A 21,878-nucleotide genomic window follows, 5' to 3' on the forward strand; every position below is an offset into this window, starting at 1 on the left:
TTGAAAATTCTGAATATAAACTAAAACTTTGCTAGGTAACGCTGGCTCTTTCCTGTATTATGATATTATCAGATTATGCAAATTCGTGAAGTTTAGATATTTGTGTGTTGTGTCTGTTATAGTGAGGTGATGATGAAAGGTTGTGTTTTTTGCTGTGGTTTTGTTGAGTGTTGACTTGTAATTTCTTTATAATAAGAGGGTTTTTTTTCCAAATGTTTTTTTTCTTCTCCATTGAAGTAATAGACGATAGACACTTGGTATAACACCATATAATTTAACAGCTATTTAATCTCAAGCAACCGAGACTACTTCTGTAGTCAGCTGAAACAACACCTAAATCCGTTTGAAAAGAAACTACATTTTAAAGAAAAGTGAAATTGTTGCCTAAAATTTACTTCTTTCTTTTTTTTTTTTTTTGCATTTCTTTGAACAGCAAAAAGAGGATTAACTCAGCCAGAATCAAAATGGCACCATAAAAGACCAAAGTTTTCATATTTTATTCACAGATCAAAGTAGTTAAAGATCTTTCAGATCTCTGACAAATTCTTACATGTCCATGATTAATTTAACTTTTTGAAAGTCATACTTCATGAGCTCACCTTTTCACACTTACGGAAACCTTTGGGCCGTGTAGGCAACTGAAGGAAATGAGCTGAACAAATCAGTTTCTGATCGCCTGTTTCATATTTCATTTTGACGTGCCTCCTTTTATGAACGCCCTTGTGTATATATTTCCTTTACATTATACTTTCTCCAGTTGAAATTGCACGTCAGTCATTTCTTACTAAACATGTATAAATTGTAATGCATCTTAAGTGTGTAGCAGTTTATGTGTGTGTGGGTGTGTGTGTGGTGTGTGCTCAGCCAAGAAGATTGCATTCCCCACTCACTGGAGGGGGCTTACCAGCTCGCCAAGTGTTTATCTAGTCCGAATGTCTTGAGCTTCATACCCTCTGACACACAGAGATGGGATACAGGACACTGTGGAAATGGAAAGACAGAGGGGGAGATAGGTGGAGACAAGAGGAGAGATTGGAGAGGAGGAGATAATAGAAGCACTTGGAATGTATATATAAAGAATGCATATCTCCATTACAGCCTCAAACTTTACTTGAACAGCTTCTGCTGCCAAATGGTATTGTTTTTCCCTTTATTCTTATTGTTTGTTCACACTCGCTGTTTGCGTGTGTGTGTGTGTGTGTGTGTGCGCGTACCTTATGGGCTGCTGCGTGTGGGTTAATGAAGAGCAGTAAATGAAGTCCTTTATTGTGTTTGATATAATGTCAGCTTCCATTAGGGAACCTGGTGCCAGGATGATTGCTAGAATATAAGGGTCCAGGAAAGAGGCGTGGTATGAGAAAAATGGTTGTGTGAGTGCATTATGTGTGTGTGTGTGTGTGTGTGTGTGTGTGTGTGTGTGTGTGTGTGCGTGCGTATCTGCATGCATGTGTGTACACCCCAGGGCACAGCAGAGGCATCAAGTGTGTTCTGTAATTATAAAATCATTAACAGGTGTCCAGAGGAGATATGAATATGGCTGTAATCTGTCCCCAACCATGATGGAGCGGTTGTCACACTCAAATGTCAACCTGTCTCCGTCAGCCCATCGAGAAAACTCTGATTCAATTTCAAACGATTTAGTTCCCAGCAACCACATTCAGCCGTTACATGCACCACTACATGTGACATCCTCTAGCATGTACCAGACATTTTTTAAATTGCTCTGTACTTTACTGCATAATTCCTCCATCAAGAACCTACTAGAAATTGCCTTTAGATTTTCACCTTAAAGGAGATATTGAAGTTTTAAATCTGGAAGTAGAAGAAACCATTAAAATAACTTGCTGCACATACTCAAAGGTAGACAGACGTACAAAGAACAGACAGATATGTAACCGGCCAGACTTAAAAACGAGCCGATATTGTAGCCCCAGCAAGCAGACAAAGTCACATTCTAATCTAATCTAGAGCAGAGGGGTGGTTTCTATAGCAACAGGAGGCATCTTACCTATGTGCTACTGTTTTTGCTCAAATCTGAAATTGGTGAGAGGAGGCTGGTATTGAGAATGGAGAGATTGGGAAAGATGAAGATAAGACGGTGAGGGGGGGTAGATAGGGCAAAGGGAGGAGAGAGATTGAGATAAGGGTGAGGAGGAGGGGGGAGGGAGGAAATGAGCAGCGGAAGATTGATGTACAGGAGAGGCTGGAGATCATCACCTGACCTCAGTGTTAGTCTCCTGTTTGGAGTTTGTTGGTCCACTCAGCATGATAGATTTAATTTACTGATAGCATTTTGTGTCAGTGGGAATTTCTCAGACTTTGTGCGTTTCTGTGTCTAACACGCACAAATGCACTCACTAGTTCTATGTGTGAATACTGTACATGCGAGTGTGTGGTTGCATTTTGCGTGTGTGTGTGTGTGTGTGTACCAGCTGGATGTACGGGGGCCTGGAGGGAGATGTGTGTGGCATAATTATTGGCATAGTGTTATATCAAATGTGTGTTTAACCCAGACCCTGAGCCCATGGAGACCTGTGACCAGTCACAGCAGATGGCCGCACTACCCTGCGGTGTGTGTGTGTGTGTGTGGGGGGGGGGACTCAGAGGGTCATGGCGGTCCGGGACACGTCCACATGCAGCCTCCTCTGTGTGTTTGTGTGGTGTATGTCTCAGTGTGAGGTTGCTGGCAGGCATTGTTGCATTCATGAGAAGGATTGGTGTAACACTCGATTATACTGCAGTTATTTTTGGAGGGTGTATATCCTTTGTACCACATTAACTGAAAATTCAACACGTGACGTGTGTACAAAGAAATTTTTTGCTTTGGCGTTGTAAATAATCCCATTTGAAACCCAGTAAATATTAGATTCACATTCATAGATAGAAACTTGACCAAGCGCATCCTACCTGTTTGTCCAAACATCTCAGTTCATCCTGATTCAACTGTCCAGCTTATTGAAGTCGTGCATCTGAGAGCAATGAGGCATGATGTCCTGCTGCTGCTGCTGCTGCTGCTGCTGCTGCAGGCTCAAGTATCACATTCCTGAATGCATATAAAGGTGCTGCACGACTGGATTGAAAATCCGCCCAAATCATTGATTTGGTAATGTGCATTTGTCAACTTTAGTATAAAATAGGTAAACACCATTAAAAGATAAACATTTGGGCAGTATTGTAAATTTGTCTAAGGAGAAGTACATTACTAAATTGAATAAAGAGCAGTGACAAAAAAAAAATTATACTAATAATTAGAATAATGTCCCTGCGGTGTTTGTGCAGTTCTTTTTTTTTGTCAGTTATATAATAGCTAAAGGCTAACGGCAGGATTGTGATAACATTAATTATGCAGCACTAGTACAGTAGGTTGTGCAGGTTTAGCAGTAGTAGGAGTTGTGTGGAGGGGAACAGTGTAGCTAGATGAAGACTGCTTGTAAATATACATGATAATAACTAATTTTGCTTGTCCTGGTTGGTGACACATATTCCAGTAATGTGTTGGGGCCTCCGTGAGTACCAACATCATTTTTCCAAAATAATTTCTGTCTCTGGTGCTGTTAACGTCACTTCTGGGAAGTTCAAACCTGTCAGTGGCCTTTTGTGTGGGATTGATTCACGTATTCAGTTGTATGCTGTTTTATTTGGATTAGCACTGATGTACTGTAAGGGGTTGCAGTATATTTTTTAATGATCAGATTATTTGTTTGAGTTAAGCTGCTAGACAAACAAGGCATTTATTTACAGGAAGCAGTCCTGAATAATGAGTTGTAATGCCACAGTAGTTGAAGTAAACTCTTTAGAAGCGAGGGACCGGTCTGAGCAGGACTGGGCTCCAGATCAATCCTGCTGGCAGACACAACAACACTGTTGCTCTGACACAGTCTCTCTCTCACTCTCTTTCAGTCTCTCTCTCATCTCTCTCTGCAGAGGCACAGGCTATTTTTAGTCATGGCAGCCTTTTCCCCACTGCACTTACTGCCCCTACCAGCCATCTCTCTCCTCTGAATTCATCCTTTCATTTTTGGCCTCAACCTCAGCCTCCAACCTAACCTTCCAACTTAACCCAATGTACTCCCAGAGTGATCCATTCTGATCCTCGCCACTCATCTCCTTTCCTTCCACCCTCATTCTGATCTCTCTGACAGAGCTGTTGAGGCAGCGGCAGTGCTGGTAAGTTGAGAGATGTGTCAGGGGTGAGATTCTGCTCCTCCTCTATCGTGTCCTCTCTCATTTCCCAAAGCCACAAACTGCATCTGACCTGCTCTGCCCCATGTTTAGTGTCAGTTTTCATCATAATGTATTTCTCCGGTGCTTCATGATTCAATTTTGATTCACCTGTCAATGATCCGCAATGAATCAGATCCGCAATTTTCTATGTCACTGCACATGATGGCTTTTTCCATCAATAAATACTGTACAAGCAGTAAGATAAATCAGAACTCCCTTTTTATTGAAAAAAAACAGATTGTACTATCACTTCAATATCTAGTGATATAACATATGTTACATAACATCTTTGTGACACATATTTGTACCAAACACACACGTAATGGCGACTCAGCTAGATTTATTCACTGAATCCATCAGCCGGGCTTTAGTATCGGCCTGCACACAGTCATTTTTTTTGTTTGATTTTGCCGTCTGGGCTTATAAACTGGACTGATTTGTCAGAGTTTTGTGGCTCTGCTCCACTAAAATTAGTTCCTGAGTGACTGTGAAGAAAGGTCAACGAGGAAATGCAGTGTCAGATATAGTTTAAGTTCATCTCGCACTTGGTTGGGTGTCCGCAGAGACATAATTGGCTGTGTCTGCAGGTGGAATAAGCCTGCGGAGGGTGTGTGCTCTGGTTGCCACACTAGCACACCCTCTGGAGAGTTGAGGCTCCTCCCTCTTGGTTAAACTCCTGCTTGACGACATGTGACGGAGGAAGCATGTGGGAGTCCGCAATGCACAGGGTGTGTGACAACAAGGACAGCTTGGTGGGGTGAGCTGCCGATGCGCAGCTGGATAGAAATAAAAGGTTTAAAGGAAAACAAAATAGGTCTGTAGTAAAAGTTAATCTTGCAAAGGTTAATTTATCAAATAAATGAGTTTAATAATCTTGCAGAGATTTCTTAATGGAAAGGCATTGCAACTCGCAAGTTATTAAACAAATCTTTAGCAAATAGACATTTGATATTGGTGGATGGATTGAGAATCATCCACAACTCCTGCTCACCTCCAGCTGGGGACTGAGCTGATGACTGACTCTGATTAGCACTGGATGTAAGCCAAGACCCTGCTGGTGGTGAGAGGCAGCGCTGCTCCCCTTCCTCCTTCTGAAGGGGTCTAAGAAAAAGATGGCTGACAGAGAAAGAGACTGACATGTACGCAGATGCGTGTTGATGTCTTTGCATGTGTTTCATGCAGAGAGCGTGTGGGCGAAAAAAAAGTCACAAGCTAAATCGGCGACTAACAGAAATTGAGAGTCGGGATGAGTAAGTCTGTGTGTAATATTTACCTGGACTGAAGACCGTCCGCCATCCCTCCCTCATCAGACCTGCTCTACCTGTGAGGCAGAGTCAGTTACTATGGTGCCCTTGAGAACACGTCCTCAGCCAGGCTCTTCATGATAATCAGGCAGACCCCACGGATGCCGCTCACTGCAGGCTGCCCCTGCACGCCCTCACTGCTTCCTCACTGGGAGATAAGGACACCAGCTCAGTGGAGAAGACGCCTGGGTATGGAGCCATCGCTTGGTGGTGCAGAGCTAAATCTGGGTCTTCAGCTGGTGATTGGTGACCTTATTCAGTAATTAGACTAAACTAGGGTAACACTGTGGCATACATTTTACATTATTTTCCTTTTCTATTTCCTCTTTGCTGTGAGAGCTGTTTGCTTAGACTGAAAAACACTCGCGGCTCAGGTTGCTTGCACTCAGAGAGGAATAATTCTTTACCCTCATTGCAAACAGCTGGACTCCGTTCATGCCACAGTACCACACAGAACTATGTTTTGAGCAGTTTTCCACAAACACTCGAAAATGTTCCTACGGTGTTTCAAACACAAGTTCGAACATGTGCCGCATACATTGCACCTCTTTGACAAACATTGCCCAGATGCATTTACATCCCTTGAAATCTCAACAGCTATCTGCTCGTCTTCTCATGACTGTCATTCCCCATCACACTACTCCTCTTGTGTTCTGTGATGCTGATTATATTCTCATGCTTCACAGTGTGAGTGAATATAACCATGACTCTCTCTAGCTTACCACCGCGAGGAGCTGATATAGGCGCTGCTATATCTTCTCTCATCACCTGTCTTTTCACTTTTCTTTTCTGCACAGGAGAATGCCATTTCATACTACGATTCCAAAGCGGATTCAGACTATGTGAGTACAGTACGGACTGCGCCCACCCCCAACCTTACCCCCCCGCTCCCCCACCCCCCGTCTGCCTGCCTTAAACCTCCAGATCCTTTCCACACCACTTCCCGAATACCCTGCTACCCTTTCCTGCAACTCCCACCCACCCCTTCCCCTAGCTTCCGCAGTGTTGATGCCCACATTTCCGTCACAGGCCCATGGGCTGTCTGTGTATGTTAGTGAGGTGACACTGCTTCATGGCAAGTTAGTGTGACAGTGCGACGGCAGGCCGATGTGCATGTGACAGTGACTTCAGCTGTCCTCCCCCAGTCCAATTTCCAGAATGTTCTCTCCTCACCCTCCCCTGGATGCTAACTGTATGGGATCTGACCTGCAGGGTTGTCAGACCTCCATGTTCATCAAGACACCAAGCAAACCAGCAGCTGGATCAGACTTTCATACATTTCTATCACACATGCCATTTCTACTGGTTAATTTAACATTCCACCAAAGGCCTTCTGGGTAACAGCCTCCAGAAAAGCTGTGCTGGTTATCAGTAGCACCATCGGCTGCAGCCTGCAGATCCACCTCAGAGTGGATCAACCTCACAGGCTGCAGCCGCAGATTAAGTTTCAGAAAGGAGTGCAAGAATCGCAGCTAGATCACCAAAGCACAACAAGATGGGTAGAGAGTGAGATAGAGAGGCGGAAGAGCAATAAATCATGGTGTAATTTTCTCTTTGTGCACGCCACTCCTGTGATTAATGACACAATGCTTTAGGGCCTGTCAGCACATCTAATTGGAGAACATCAGTCATCATTAACATGGCACACTGAGGGCAAACCAGTGACACACCCCTGACCTCCACCTCACTGACCACACAATCACCTAAAGACAGCAGTAGAGGTCAGGCAGAGGTCATCCCTCTTCCCTTCAACCCCTGCAATCGTCCACCAGTACTCCCGTATCTGAATCTTGATTCCTCCCACGATGACCCTTCCAATTAAAGTTCCATCAATGGAGCGAAACCCTTCTACGGGGAAGTAGCAGACGCATTATAGGCAGCAATCTCATAAATTTCAGTTTCAGAAAGGTAAGTGAGTGGTGGGCTGTCTTCTCCCAGCCTCTCTGATCTCTGTCCTGTGCTCTTTACTCCTTTTATCAATTTACCTTTGATATATACATAAATGTCATCATTTACTTTAAGTCGAAACAGCTCATGTGCCAAAGAATCTTGTAATTTAACAGCTATTTTGATATTCAAATTGAAGATATTCCTTTTGTCAAGGCTTGAAAATAAAAGTGACATCACATGGTAAAATATTTTTAAGCAATTTATCAAGTGTATGCATGTTTTCTAAAGGAATCCCTATTTATTTATCATTTAGGGCTCTGATCTGCTACTTCTTTCATCCTTGCTCATCTTCCGCGCACGCGCACACAAGCGCACACACACACAGACAAGACACACACACACACACACACACACACACACACACACACACACACACACACACACACACACACACACACAGGTTAGCCCCAGTTAGCTGAAGGCAGGAATGTAAGAATCTTCTCAAATGTCATCTCTGGCCTCTTCAGCCATTAATTAATGCTTGAGAACAGGGAGATAAAATTAACAAATTGGGTGATGAATCAAGCAAAACAGGTGGTGGCTGGTTGAAGAAAATGAACCAATCAGTCTTTCCTGCGTGGATTTATTCAGCTCCTAATTAGATGCTGCCTTGGTTAATTATGATTGGGCTCTTCAAAAGAAAGAAAGAAGGGGAGGGGGGGAAGAGAAATCCTCCCGGCCCAACATTGACAAAATTAGTGTCAGACTACAGGATCAGCACCACAGTTAAAGCTGTTGAGAAGCAGCAACATCTCTCACCCAATCAGCTGATATATTAAGAGAGTTAACCTGTGGACACTTCAGATCTGCTGCTTCATAGTTAAGTGTGTCAGGAAATAGTAAACCATTTTTTTGGCGAAATAAACGATGATGTATTAGCATTGCTTCATTGCCCGTCTTTGTAGCGAACAGTACTTTTTACTGCTTTTTCACTCTCTCACTTCATCACAGTGTTGTACTGCAATTGTTATATGAATCTAAACATGACATTTGGAATCAGAAATCATTTAGCTCTGATTTTCAGAGTGGAATCAAGAGAATGTGTTAAATTGTATCAAGAAAATGGTTCGACTACTGTGTCTAATCAATTATTAAAGACTCTAAACGTTCCAAATCTACAGACTTTAAAATATTTAGCATCATTGACAACCCTAATAAGGATGATCCTATCATGTGTAAGCGGTACTTTAGCCTAAGATCATTTCAGCGTAGCTTCTGACTGCAGAACTGCAGACATACACATTTATGCCTGGACCTGCAGTTCATCTGCCAGGTAGGAGAGCTTCACTTTGCCCTGCTGCTGCACTGGTCAGTGCTGTACATCACTCAGCATCGATTCGTTCTGAAAGCAGCAGCCAGTCAGAAACTCCAACTCTCGCCTGCATTGGAGCATCTTGATCACTCAGGTACTCTTCGACAAATTGTATTATTGTGCTGCTGCTAAACAGTTTTCCCTCAGTTTACGTTACGTCTGAGTCCTGCCCACTAACAGACAGACTTGGGCAATGGCATCACATCCATGTTGAGGGCAAAGGGACAAGATTTTGCTGCCTGTTGCACAAAGGTGCTGAAGCTCTGGACTAAAATCGAGAAGCCGTCAAACCTTAAAACTCGTCAAAATGAGAATGTTTCAGTTCATTTTAAGGAGATTTCCCCAAAAGATATGTCAGGAAAGTTCTTGCAAAAAAAAATGTTATCTAACCAGATGAGCTTTTTACCAGATGAATTTTTGATTTTAAATTTAAACTCTTCTTTCTGCTATTCAAATAATTCCTCTAGAAATATATTTTTCTTCCTAAAATAATCTTTTCCAGTTTTGTTTTTGTTTTTTGTTTTTTTTTTTTAATGACAATGGTGCTCCAAGAGTCACAGAATTTTCTCTGCTCGGGATCTCCGTCACCGCTCTGTCGTTTCTTGCGTTGACTTTCAGTGGACCTGAGCGCCGCTATCCCCTGGCTCATCCCAACAACAGCTTGTAATTGCCTTTTAATAGTCAATTAAAGTTGGCCCATCAATCAATTTCTGCCATAGACATGGGGTTTTGATTTAATGTAGCCAAAAAAACAACAGATTTTATCATGTCAGATCCAATTAACCCATGCTGCTTCATTAAAATGTAAACTGCCTGTTGCGGTTGCACATTTAATGCACTCAACAAAGATGTATTTTCCAAAAGTAAAACTGAGCTTTTATATGGTCAGAAACCTTAAGAGATAATATGAGGTTTGTTTCTACATATTCATCAACGGAGGCTAGTGAAGGATGACTAATAGAAGAAGAACGATAGATGGCAGACTGTGCTGAAGGCTACTTCTCTTTTGGAGTGCGTTAACGTGCTTTAACACACATTATTTAAGTGGCTGAGTTAACAAAGACTCGACCGCGAGCCGGCGCCCTACATTTGTGATCTGTGAATGTCACCTGCTGTGGTATTGGCTGTTTTGTCAGAATGCATCTAACATGGTTTTAGTGAGCAGTGAAAAGAACTGAAACTCTAATCAGATCAGTAATAAGCTACTAAACTGATGAAAGAGCGCTGCCGCCTTATTTTTTTCTTGTACATTCCACAATCACTTCTTCCTGTGGGAACAGGCACAGATCGTACTCTATTGATAACTTCATCAAGATAAAAAGCTTAAATGTCAGTTTTCCTTTTTTATCTTCAGACTTTCTTTGATATCTGACACTTTTCCAATGCAATATGTGTGTCAGGCTTTCTCATCATGCACAATAGCCTGGATGAGAAGCTGGAAGAGAGAGGAAAAAAAAAAACGAATATATGAAAAATGCAGTTTTGCACTGTTTTTTTTTTCTGGTTAGACAATCACAAGCAACAGAAGATGATGAGACAGTCTATTATGAAATATGTTATCATTTAAAAGAGTGAGTGACTAAACAGTGATTAAGAGGCGTTTGTCGCTGGTTATTGTTGGGGTTAATTTCTACGGCACCGCGTGTCTCTGATAGTCATCTTGGGTACTAATGAGTCTGTTTGCCACTTGTTTTCTGATGAGAAGAAGAGAGCAGAACCACATCGGATCTGAAGGCAGACAAAAGCAACTATGTTTGCTATTTTTGCACTCAACATTATACGAATGTTGTGTGACTTTACGTGTGAGTCAGAGGAGAGTCAGAGACAAAGAGAACGTGTTTGCAGAATAAATGTGCCACAGCCACAGATGGATGCTGTAAAGCAACATTATTGGCGATGACAGAATGCAGTTCCTATTTCCACTCATTTTTCTTCGTACTCAAATTTCTGTGTGTGTGTGTGTGTGTGTGTGTGTGTGTGTGTGTGTGTGTGTGTGTGTGTGTGTGTGTTTTTCTGCAGACGGAGGAAGGAGAAGAGGAGAATCCGCTGGAGAGCGCGTCCTCTTTGGAGCTTGAGTTTGTGGACGATCCTAATTTTAAAAATAAGGTCAACTACTCTTCCAGCGCAGTCCAGATTCCCACAGACATTTACAAAGGCTGTAAGTACACAAGCACACCTTCTTTTCACGTAGAACTCAGTGGAACATTGAGTAGCTGCGCTGATAAACTCCTCCCGACAACCAAGTTGTCATTGAGGCTGTGTTAAATCCATGAGGAAATTAATGTGGACCTTTTAAATGAATACATGATTATTACTTTTGTGAGCTCTGCTACACCATCAAAGCTTGTGGACATAAAAACAGCAAGGGTTTTGCTATCAATTCTGCAGTACTTGTTGGGGGGGGGGGGAATTCTTTGCGAAGCTAAAAAAGAAAACTAAATAAAGTGCCAAATAAGCTAAATAAAAAAAAGATACTTCGAATGTGTTCAGTAGAATGTGTGAGACTGCTGATGGTACCAGCAGTCGTATGTTTTAAAACAGTTCCATGTAGTTTTAATTTTGAGCAACGGGAAAACCAGTGAACTTCCCTTTACCGTTATAACAGGAAACTTCCTTAACATCTGTTTTTTGTTTTGCCAGCAATGGGAAAAAAAAGTCAAGTTAAATCAGTATACTGGGTCGATTGTTCCTGCAGACATGGATGTTTTATTGGCGACCGGCTCAGAACAGTATTTATGTGCCCACATGTTTTTTTTTAGGGGCCGTTTCTATTGTGATGCTATGATGCCTGTAGTTTCTATATTTTTTCTTTTTTGCCATCTTGTCCACAAATTTAACTCCTAACATTGTTCAGTTGTGATCAAGCTTGAAAAATAAACTGGAACAGGAAATATAAAATAGTAAACAGAGAAACACCCTCCATGCCCTCCGTGCTACCCCCCCCCCCCCCAACAAAAACACAGAAAGGTGACTCATCTGCTGACTATGGGTAAGAGGTCAATCAGCTACTTACAAGCAGGTTCACCCAGGTTGAAAGTCGGTGGAAAACTGGTACAAGTGTTCACCCAGTCTCTCCCTCCTTTTATTTCAGCCTTCGCTTTAGCACACTAACATGATTTTAGATGACAGACGCTCCCCTACACCACGACTGGATTTTGTCATTTATTTATTTTATTCCTGCATGATCATGGGCTCTTCTGCTCCTGGACACTGTCCTTCCTGCCTGGCACCACACTGCCCTGCAGACGTAACACCCTCCTTAGTCTGCAGCTGCCAAATGGACAAAAGGGAACACATGTACCTTGCGGGATTCTGATTTTGCTTGGCATATTCCCTCTGTTATCCACCTCTAACCTTTTGGACACTCTCTGCCTGCCTCTTTAAAGACTCTGAAACCAGAGCAGGTGGAGACAGACAGTCATTTTCAGAGAGGCGTTTTCTTTGTTGAACAGGCAATGTATGGCACCTGTCTGTAACAATGCCCCCCCCCCCCCCCCCCCCCCCAAGCTGTGTCTCCAGACACATCCTGTCAGAATTACACACTCTTGGTCCAGGAGGAGATGTCAAAGGCCACGGCTAACTCACAATAGAGCAATCAGGCCTACACATTGTTCCCGAAGCCATTTTATGCCAGCTCTGGTTCCGCTGTCTGAAGATATGAGAATAAAGGCCTCTTGATTGAGCCTGGTGGTGACTGGAGGAGTAGAGAGGTTCAGAGCATGGAATTGGTTTTTTGCTTCTGTTCAGGGGGGGAATGTTTACTATTTATGTAGCTTCGTTTGCTCCCATCGTGCAGTCTGCTGTGCTGAGATTGCAGAATATGTGCCAGCTTCATTATGAACATGCGAGCTGTGTTTTAGTCGTGGTTTAGTAAATAAATGTTGTTTAGCGCACAAAATGTACCGTTAAAGATGCCGTGCCCACAAACTAAATGTCCCAGATACAAATGTAGATATTACAAACTATATTCAACAAAAAAATTACATCAAGTATTATTTGCGTTCTAGAGATGGTGCAAATCGATTACCATATCGTGTTCTGCATTCGTCCCACTACTGGGAGCCTGCAGGGTGCCTTGTGCTGAAGCTCTGAGGAAACTGAAGTGGGAGGATTGTCTTCTGGGTCTGGAAAGGTCTGCAGCTTCAGTTCCGTTAGTTTAGGATTAGCAGAAGAGAGGCAATGTGAGTGGGTAGATTCAGAGCTGCTTTCCTCAAGGGGAGAGGCCAAAGGGAAGGCAGAGAAAAGAAAACTGGAGCATGGTCCAAAGTACAAGCTGATGTTCAACAGTTGTGAAGTGTTGTTTACCTTGTACACTGTGTTGTCGGAGCAGCACGCTTTGATTTGTACACGGTGTTAATGCTTTAAATAGTTGACTGCTTTCCCGCAACCACCAGTATGAATTAATAGTCGCGGGAAAATGGGTGTCCTTGGAGATGGAATGAGAAAGAGAGTCACAGATAGAGGAAAAGATAAAAAGAAATGAAGTGAGAGCTGAGTGAAAGAGAAGAGACACTTTAATAATAGAAACCATTTAGAGCAGAAAAAAGGCTTCTTTTTTTTTGTTCTTTTTTTTATTGTGATCCTTCCAGCAGCTAAATGAGGCAGTGTATGCGTCCTGGTTTGATTTGTCTGCTAGGCCCCATGTCCATTTATTGAGATTGAGAGTGTTCCCTGAGCGTTGTAATGAACCATTTTATGATTCATTATCCCTCTGCTGATTCCTGCTGCCAAGTCTGCAAACTTTGTAATTAGCTTAGGTCAAACATTCATACAGTTTTCTTCTAATTATCATTGCTTATTACAGAATGGACATCGCAACACAGCCACAGAGGAATAAATTGATGTGGGTGGTGTCATCCATGGAGAAACAGGTTCTATTTTTCCCTGTAAATGTTGCAGCAGTCATGAGGAAGAGGCAGGGATTTGCTGAATAATTGGAGAGGATCTGCTGTAGGAATACAATCTAATAAAATAATCCCTGAAAAATAAGAATGAAATCAGCGAGGTAATACACAAATGATTACCTTTGTGATTACAGTTTAGATTCATTGGAATCTTGCCAGTAATTGAACTGAATTTGAAAACTAGTCGATTCCATGTATATTATTATAACAACATAAGAAGGTGTCGCAGGCGGTAAATCAGACTTTTTGAAAGGATGGAACACACACAGCGTATGAATACATTAGCGTTTGTAGGAGAACAAGCAGCCAATGTTCCCGAGCAGGAAATAAAGAAAACCGCCAACCGTTGTCAAAAGTCCTTTCATTATATGTGAAGTTTAAAGCTGCTGTGCGTAACGCCTCTCCCCGCAGCCTGACGTCATGTCTGTTTCTGGCCATATAGTGAAGAACAGCAATAAACATGATTATCAGAAATAAATGGAAACGACCGGCTAACAGTGTGTGCAGATAAAAGAGCAGAGCTTAAATGGTTTGCTGTTAAAATACCCACCGTATGTACCCCCCCCCCCCCACACACACACACACACACACACGCGCGCGCACATGCACACACACACATCCAGGACCACCGCTCTCATCCTGTCAAATTGGCTGCAACGACTGCTTTTGTCTTAATTTTACAATGTCAGTATTTTTGCGTTTTTTTTTAAGTCACTGTGGACAAAGCATATATACTTTTACGCATGAGAAATAATTCTAAATCTATCTTTTAAAAGTTTCAGATAGATTATCCAACTTCTTTGCAGCAATCAAGGTTTTTTTATTGAAAGATAGCTAAAAAAACAAACAAAAAAAACTGTGGCTTTTCATAAAACTTAATAGATTGATAATTTGTCACAGTCCACTAAAACCTTTATTTCTCAGCTTCTTTGATTGATGGAAAGACGTAATTAAAAAATTTAAAAAATCAGTCTTAAAGGGAGAACAAACTCAATGTTACACCAGGATCAGTGTATTCTCGGGGTGGTGACCAGTCACCAGGGTCAGTATCCGGCTCTTCTGCTTCATGCAGATCTGCGACATCATTTACGTATATGTGAATAGATGGACTTACAATATATCTGAATTTATTCCTAAATGTCCATGTAAAGTTTCCTGTCCAGAAACACTGATCAGTGACTTGCATGCTTCACCCCTTCCACTCAAACTCTAGAAGCATTTTAAAAGGAATACAATCATGAGGCGACATTTTCCAGATGCTCCTTGTCTTGATTTAGTTTGTCCAACAACATAGTTCACTGATGCAGCACCTGCTCGTTTGTTCAAAGTCAAATTCTTAAAGTCACCCTTGACTTAAACGTGCGTTTTTCCTCCTGTTCCTACTGTTGAGCTTCACTGTGTTGAGGTTCATAATTGAAGGCTTGATGGAACTTTGCATTTTCTCTTGTGAGAGCAGAGGTACCAGGAGCAGGAGTTATCATATCAGAAATATCGGACACTCGGCAAGCATGGTGTGCAAACTAGAAGCCGCCAGTTCGCAAACACTTTGAATGGATTGTATGTGTGTGCCAGTTTGTACATGGAAAGACTGCTTGGTCACTGTCGTCATTCACACTCATACTCTGCACGAAGCATCGCTGCTTAACCATCATAGGAATGTTAATGAGACTGTCGTTAGCAAGAAGGAGAAATCCTCAAAAAGCTGCCTAAACCTGCAGCAACTCTGTAGAGGCTTCTTTGAATGCTCTTGAACTCTTGATCCGTGGTTGGATCCCGACAAGGAAACGTCCAGTTCACCTCTGACGAGAGCACAAACTGCATTGGATGTATTTAATGTGCAAAGGAAAATTGAGTGCAACAGATACTGCAGATAGAGTCAATGCAGTTTTGTATGAGATTTGAAAAGAAGGGAAAGATTTGCATCTGCAGGGTTTTATTTGACTGAAACAACCTCTGGTGTCTCGTCTTGTTTAAAATGGATCCGGAGAGAAGTCGGCTCAAATGGTGCCGGAGGGACAAAGACGACGTTTGATCTACAGACTCGGGACTGTTCACAAAAGGAAGGGAAAGTGATAATGAGAGGAACAACGTATGCTTTTTGTATTCCTTGCTCATTTTACCCTCTCTGGCTACAATTAATGAAAGTTTGTCTCTGTGCTATCATCATCTCCATAATAACATGCTATATTTGTCATCTTTAATATGTAAGTGATGAAATTGGCTCTGGCTAAATGTAAAATGTCGTGTGTGTGTGTGTGTGTGTGTGTGTGTGTGTGTGTGTGTGTGTGTGCTTGCGTGAGAACATACAGTACATGCAGCCACACACACACGCACTCCAGGTTCCTCAGTGGAGGAAGCTTCCCTGTCAACTCAGCCCCTCTCAACATCAAACCAGATTTAAATGTGGGTGGGGGGGTGGGGGGGGGTTTAAATGTGATTTGTGAGGGGGGGGGGTTGTAGAGAAAGAAACCGATAGAAATAGGGGGTTAAGGGAAATGGAATTTAAAGTTAAAACCACAAGGGAATAAAGACAGTCAAAAACACTGCGGGCTGTATTTTCTGTCGGTCGACTTTACAGACTCCATCTTTAACTCCTCCGCCACCATAATGTGTGTGCGCGCAGTGAAGGGGCGCTATCATTTACCCACACACTAATTAGAACAGTCAGCACAGCAAACTCCTCTTCACTCACCACCAGGCTCACAAATTACATTGCATGTGTTTATTTACTGCTCTTCTTTAATTAGAATTATTCCGAGGTGTGGCGAAAAATCTCTCTCTTCTCTCTTATTCTGTATATTGAATAATCATCCCTCCTCAGAGAAACCCCCCCCCCCTCCCCGACGCCACTTCACAGTGTGAGATTACCGTTTAGAAAAAGTGAGTTACTCAATGCCAAATACACTCTTACTAAATGCTCAGTTTTAATCCCTCACATGAATTTTAATCATAATTGGTTAATGCTGCTGTTTGAGTTGCTAAGAAATTCTTTTAGAAGTAACCTAACAGCGTTTTATAAAGTAAATTACAAATTAGGTTATACTGTATCTTCTGGACATTATTTTTCTATACTAAAGGTACAAGAAAAAGACCTATTTTTCTTTGGGAATGCTCTTACTTCAGTCCAGCTTCTTTATTTTTCCTTTCTTTTACATGAACGTTGGAGCTGCTACAGACAGGGAAGAAACCAGAGCAGATGACAGTTGACTACTTCTTTTTGTTAAATGTTTGCTGATGGTAAATGGCTAAAATATATATATTGTCTCTCTGCAAATACAGCATATCTGGAAAGATGCTTTGTTTTTTTAAATGTTGCTTTCAATTATCAAATCAACACACACACACACAAAAAAAAGCCCCCACATCAACCAGTGCTAATGAGGCAAACGTGCACGACACGCCGCACACGTGTCTCAGAGCAGGTGACGCCTGGTTATGTGAGATGAAAGATGAGGCAAGACAGAATAATTGAACAACCAAATAGATCATTTTCAAAGAGCCTACAGGTCTTGTTTTCATTTTAATTGTTCACTCTGGACATTGAAATGTAAAGTTTACCATTTATTAATGCGTTTTATCCGGCCTAATTAACGTGGGTGTTACAAATTGCTTCACAGGGTATGCTGCTCCGGCTTGAAGTATAATAAAATATAAAATGAGAGCGAGTACTTTGAGATATTTCAGGTTTTCTGGTTCACGTTATTACACAGAAAGTTAAAATGATTCTACTTTATTATCGAGTTCATTGTGGGGGATGAATTAATGTTCTGTACTGTATATCCAGCAACAAATATAGATTAACACTGGTTTAGTATTGAAAAATGGAACTAATGGTCTGCCCCTCTGCTGTATGTAAATTGAGTTGTCAAAATATTAGACACATGGCATTCAACCAAACTTCACCAACCAAATGTGTTTGGCTTTCTTCACTCAGTAGTACAGCTGAAGATTCAAAAAGTTGTCTTGTCACCTGAGAAATAGTAAGTCAAAGGATTTGTTGTGTTTTGTTTGTTTGGAAGTACGTACTTTTTACTACATTTCAGGGCATTTTAAAGGAAAAACACAACATCATCATGAGCTTTTAAACCCATGCCCCGACCCCAAGCCACACAGGAAACCAACAGGTAGAAGAACTCATACATAATGTTTTCTAACAAAAGGAAGAAAAAATAATGAGTTCACGTCAGTAACTTTAAATTATAAATTGATTGTATCGATATTTGCCTACTACGATAATGGCTGACGTCTTGTTTCCTTCCGTAAAGGCCAGGAGGAAGTGAAAAAGAATGAGCGCTACTGTACTGCGACTACAACTGCTACTGCTAAATACTCCTGCTACCGCTAAGTCACCCTGTTTAAACGGCCGAGTCTGTGAACACATTATGGCGATGCGCTAGTAGTTCTGACTCTTCAGTGTCATAGCTAATAGCTTCAGCTCCATAACATAAGCAGGGACCACTTGTGTCCTCCTCTGATATATTACAGGTCGCTGTGCATTTTTCTGCACTGTGAATACACTAAGTACGTGTGTCCATTTATATAATGCTGGATTAATACAGGGCAGAAGGTGCAGATCGGTTTGGATGGCTCTTTATCTCAGGTGCATCAGTGTGAATAATGCGTGTATGAAGGTTTGTGTGTGTGTGTGTGGGGGGGGGGGATCATAGGAAGAGGGTGGTGGAGGGTGGGTTGAGGAATGAGCTCAAGCAGCGACGCTCCATAAATCCCACTCGTAATTGTTTCCCTACTTGGTGTGCAGTCTTGCTCCATAAAGGGGCAAAGCCAAGGGTGCTCTAAATGTCAGGGGAGCGGCACGCAGATGAATTACCTTTTAAAGATATCACAAAGAGGCGCGTTTCACGTGAAAGATGAGCCCGGCACAACGCTCGGAGGCCCTGTCTGGCTGTGTGAGCATATTTCCCCCCCAGGGGAAATTTGTCTTTTTATCAACTGTCCAGAGAAGCCACAGCATATCCTAACTGAATAAATCAAAGAGAATTAGTTTGCTGTGTTCTCTTATCTCTGACGTGCCCGTTTTTCTGCAGAGATCACCTGCAGATGTGTGTTACTCATGTGTGTTTGTGTGCATGTGTGTGCATGCATGCGTTCGTGTGTTTGTGTGTGTACATCTGGACAGCTAGCAGAGGAACTTCAGATCTGTATAACTAGTGTAGGTTTTACGTCAAGGACTTCCACCCCACAATACTTTTTTTTGTGCTGGCATGTCTGTTTTCTTTACAAATCCTTTTAATTTCAGTGTTCACTCCAGTGTCTCCTGCACAAAAGTGGCTCTTGGCTCTTTTCAGTTAATAATTGCAATGTCATAAGAATAATAACTAGGGAGGCAACATTGATACAGAATATGAGCGTAGTATCAAAATCTGCTCAGAAATATTCTTCTATACTACCAAATATAGATCCGCTGAATCACAGACTCAGAATATGATCAAGATGATTTTTAGAGACCAAAACTTTCTCTTCTTTCATCCATTTAACATGGGACTAAAGAAATTTAATAGGAAAGGTCTAGAAAAATACAGCTAACAGCTACATCCTGTCACGACCTTCAGTAGAACGTTTTCTTAGGATCCAGGATCTAGTTTGATCCAGATCACCCGTCCCTCGTCGAAACCAGTCTTTCCACCATATTTCATCCAAACCCATTAATTCGTTTTTGAGGCATCCTGTTAACAAGCACATGATGATGACCTCTTTATCAGTGCCAACAGCAGCACCTGGCTGTCAACCAGACATCTATGACACAGAACTGAAGTGTTCAGATGATCAATATTTGAAATCAAGAATGTAGAGGTGTTGTCACGTCTGTGTTAGAGGAATGAAGCAATGTGAAAGTGCTGGATGATGTTTTTTGTCACCGAGCAACAAAAAGCTCCTTAGAGAAGCACCCTGGAAATCAGCTCATGGGTGCTGCCTGCCCAAAAATGCGTGTAGTGGCCACCGGCCCTGAGTAAACTCACCCATTGATCTGTCGTATCACCCTTTACTCAGTGACTTCAGTGCAAACACCACTGCCAAGGTAGCCAGCACCTCAGAGCCGGTGAATTAGCATGCGTGTGCACGACAGGGCCGTGATGCGTCTGATCCTTCTTGCAAAGCCAGAGTTGGGTTAATAGTGTGATGTTAGTCAAGGTAGTGGAGTTGGGGCTCATTTTAAACAGAGGTCGGAGGATGTCTCTCTGCCCTTGGCCTGTCTGGGACAGCTATCATTTCAGAGCCAGTGCCTCTCCAGATAAGAGCACCTAGGACTTCACAGCACACAGGCTGGCGCTGCAGCAACCTGCTGTGATAGCTCATCCTTAAAGGATAATACTTTTTACACATTCATCAGATGGCTCTGTGGCCAGAGAGTATTGCATGGCCCAGATGAAATTAAATGCATGGTTTGGCGCCCTGATAATCTCCTCATAAACATCAGTAAAATATAGCCAGCGGAAATCTCACTGAAATGAGAGCAGAGAGAGCGACTGCAGCAAGTTTGAAAATATATTGTCATAATGGCAGAAACATTAAGTGTCTCATTGATTTTTCTCCTCGTTCTAGTTCCTCCGACCATCTGGACTCTTGGCAAATGTAAACACTGTATAATGAGAACATAAAGTTTTACCTTCTAATTCTGGTACAATTCAATTTCGTTTGTTGTAGAAAAGGCATTGGCCCGCACACTTAAGGAACACAAGCTGACAAAGCATGCAATTTATAAGATCTAAGATCTAAGGGAAATGAAAATGTTTTCGTAATGATCAACTTCACCTCAGCTGTCCTCACAACCCCAGCTAACTGACTAATAACTTTCACTTTTTACTTCTGCTAAAATGTCTTTAAACGGTAAATAACAGTCGAACATGATCTGACGTGTCCTATGAAAAAATGAAAAGCAATACTTTACGAATACTTTGTCCTGACTGATGTCTTAGTCTCCCATTTTAACTCTGCGAAATGAAGTTTATTTTGATTTTATACTCTCCTTTCCTCAAGGGCGATACATTGACTTCTCAGACTGTGAAAGCAGCTAGTCATTGCTGCTAATTTCTGGGTTGCTTTCCGTCTCTCGTCCTCCCCCTCTCTCTGGGTTTTTATGTTTATCCCCATCTGTAGGGCTGCCTCCATCCTCCTCAATTCTTCCATTGTGTTTATGTCTGTGAATTTTGAGAAAAACACGCTGTGGAGCTCCCCTTGGTGATGGCAGCAATTTGGATTTCATATATTCCTATCCTCCAGACACTGCACGGCCTCGTGCTGCTGCTGAGGCGAGTGTGCATGCGTGGATTCGTTTGCATTTGTTTTACAGGATACTAGAGAGCAATGAAACTTAGTATTTGTTTTGAGCTGCCATTTTGGAAAACGATGAGCATTTTGTGTGTGTCACATTGATTTTGGAGGCTTTAAAATCACTGAAGATAAGGTGAAAGGGGCGTAACGCTATTTTTCTTACCTCTAAACTGACAGCGAACGAAGCAGTAAATGAAAAAGCGTCGGAAAATTCGATAATGATCGTTTATTTGTGTGAAAGTCAAAGGAGCGTTTGAGCAAAGCAGGACTTGTCGGTTCAGAGGCTAATGTAGCTTTGGTTGACTGAGCAATTAAATCAGACAAAGCTAGTGAACTTCTCATCGCCTCATCTCGTTTCCTCTTCAATCGTGTGGCTATGAAACCTCCTGCCTCCTGATTTCACTTTTGCTGCTAAACACAACCCTAAATTATTTTTGGTTTGTGTGCGAGTGTGTTTAGATGAATACTGTTTCATGCTGTATGGATATGAAAACATAATCTGGATCCGAGGTCAAAGAAGAAGGAAGGACGTTGTAAATAGACTGTATGTTACAGGAGGTGAGACGGCACACACACATAGGTGTGTTTATCCTCCCTTCTATAAATCACTCTCGTGGAGTCTCACTGACCTGTGAGATACTCCATGACCTCACGTTTTACCACAACGCTCACACGTTGCGTTTCACCACACATGCACAAACAAACCTGTCCTTTATTTTCTCTTTTGCATTCACCTTTTTCTCCCACAAATCAACAAAAATACACACACACACACACACACACACACACACACACACACTTACGCACATTCATACCTATTTGCAGAAACTCTGAGGGTCACTAACCACTGCCTCCACATGCTGCGAGTGACATATGACCTCCAAGGTAATCTCA

General features: G+C 42.1%; 1 protein-coding gene across 3 annotated transcripts in view; it reads left to right on the forward strand.

The window, feature by feature from the left end:
* Nucleotides 1-21,878, forward strand: part of cacna2d2a (calcium channel, voltage-dependent, alpha 2/delta subunit 2a) — a 153,650-nt gene that overhangs the window by 89,204 nt on the left and 42,568 nt on the right. For 2 of the 3 annotated variants that reach the window (XM_086199340.1, XM_086199341.1), the window contains exons 5-6: nucleotides 6,326-6,370; nucleotides 10,810-10,948. In XM_086199340.1, coding sequence (XP_086055466.1) covers nucleotides 6,326-6,370; nucleotides 10,810-10,948 — 184 coding nt within the window. The remainder of the gene's footprint in view (nucleotides 1-6,325; nucleotides 6,371-10,809; nucleotides 10,949-21,878) is intronic. The other variant, XM_086199343.1, reaches the window with a different exon arrangement.

The sequence above is a fragment of the Aulostomus chinensis genome, chromosome 3 (assembly GCF_037954235.1).
Source record: "Aulostomus chinensis isolate RoL2024-O1b breed Wild chromosome 3, RoL_Achi_v1.0, whole genome shotgun sequence".
NCBI lineage: Eukaryota > Metazoa > Chordata > Actinopteri > Syngnathiformes > Aulostomidae > Aulostomus > Aulostomus chinensis.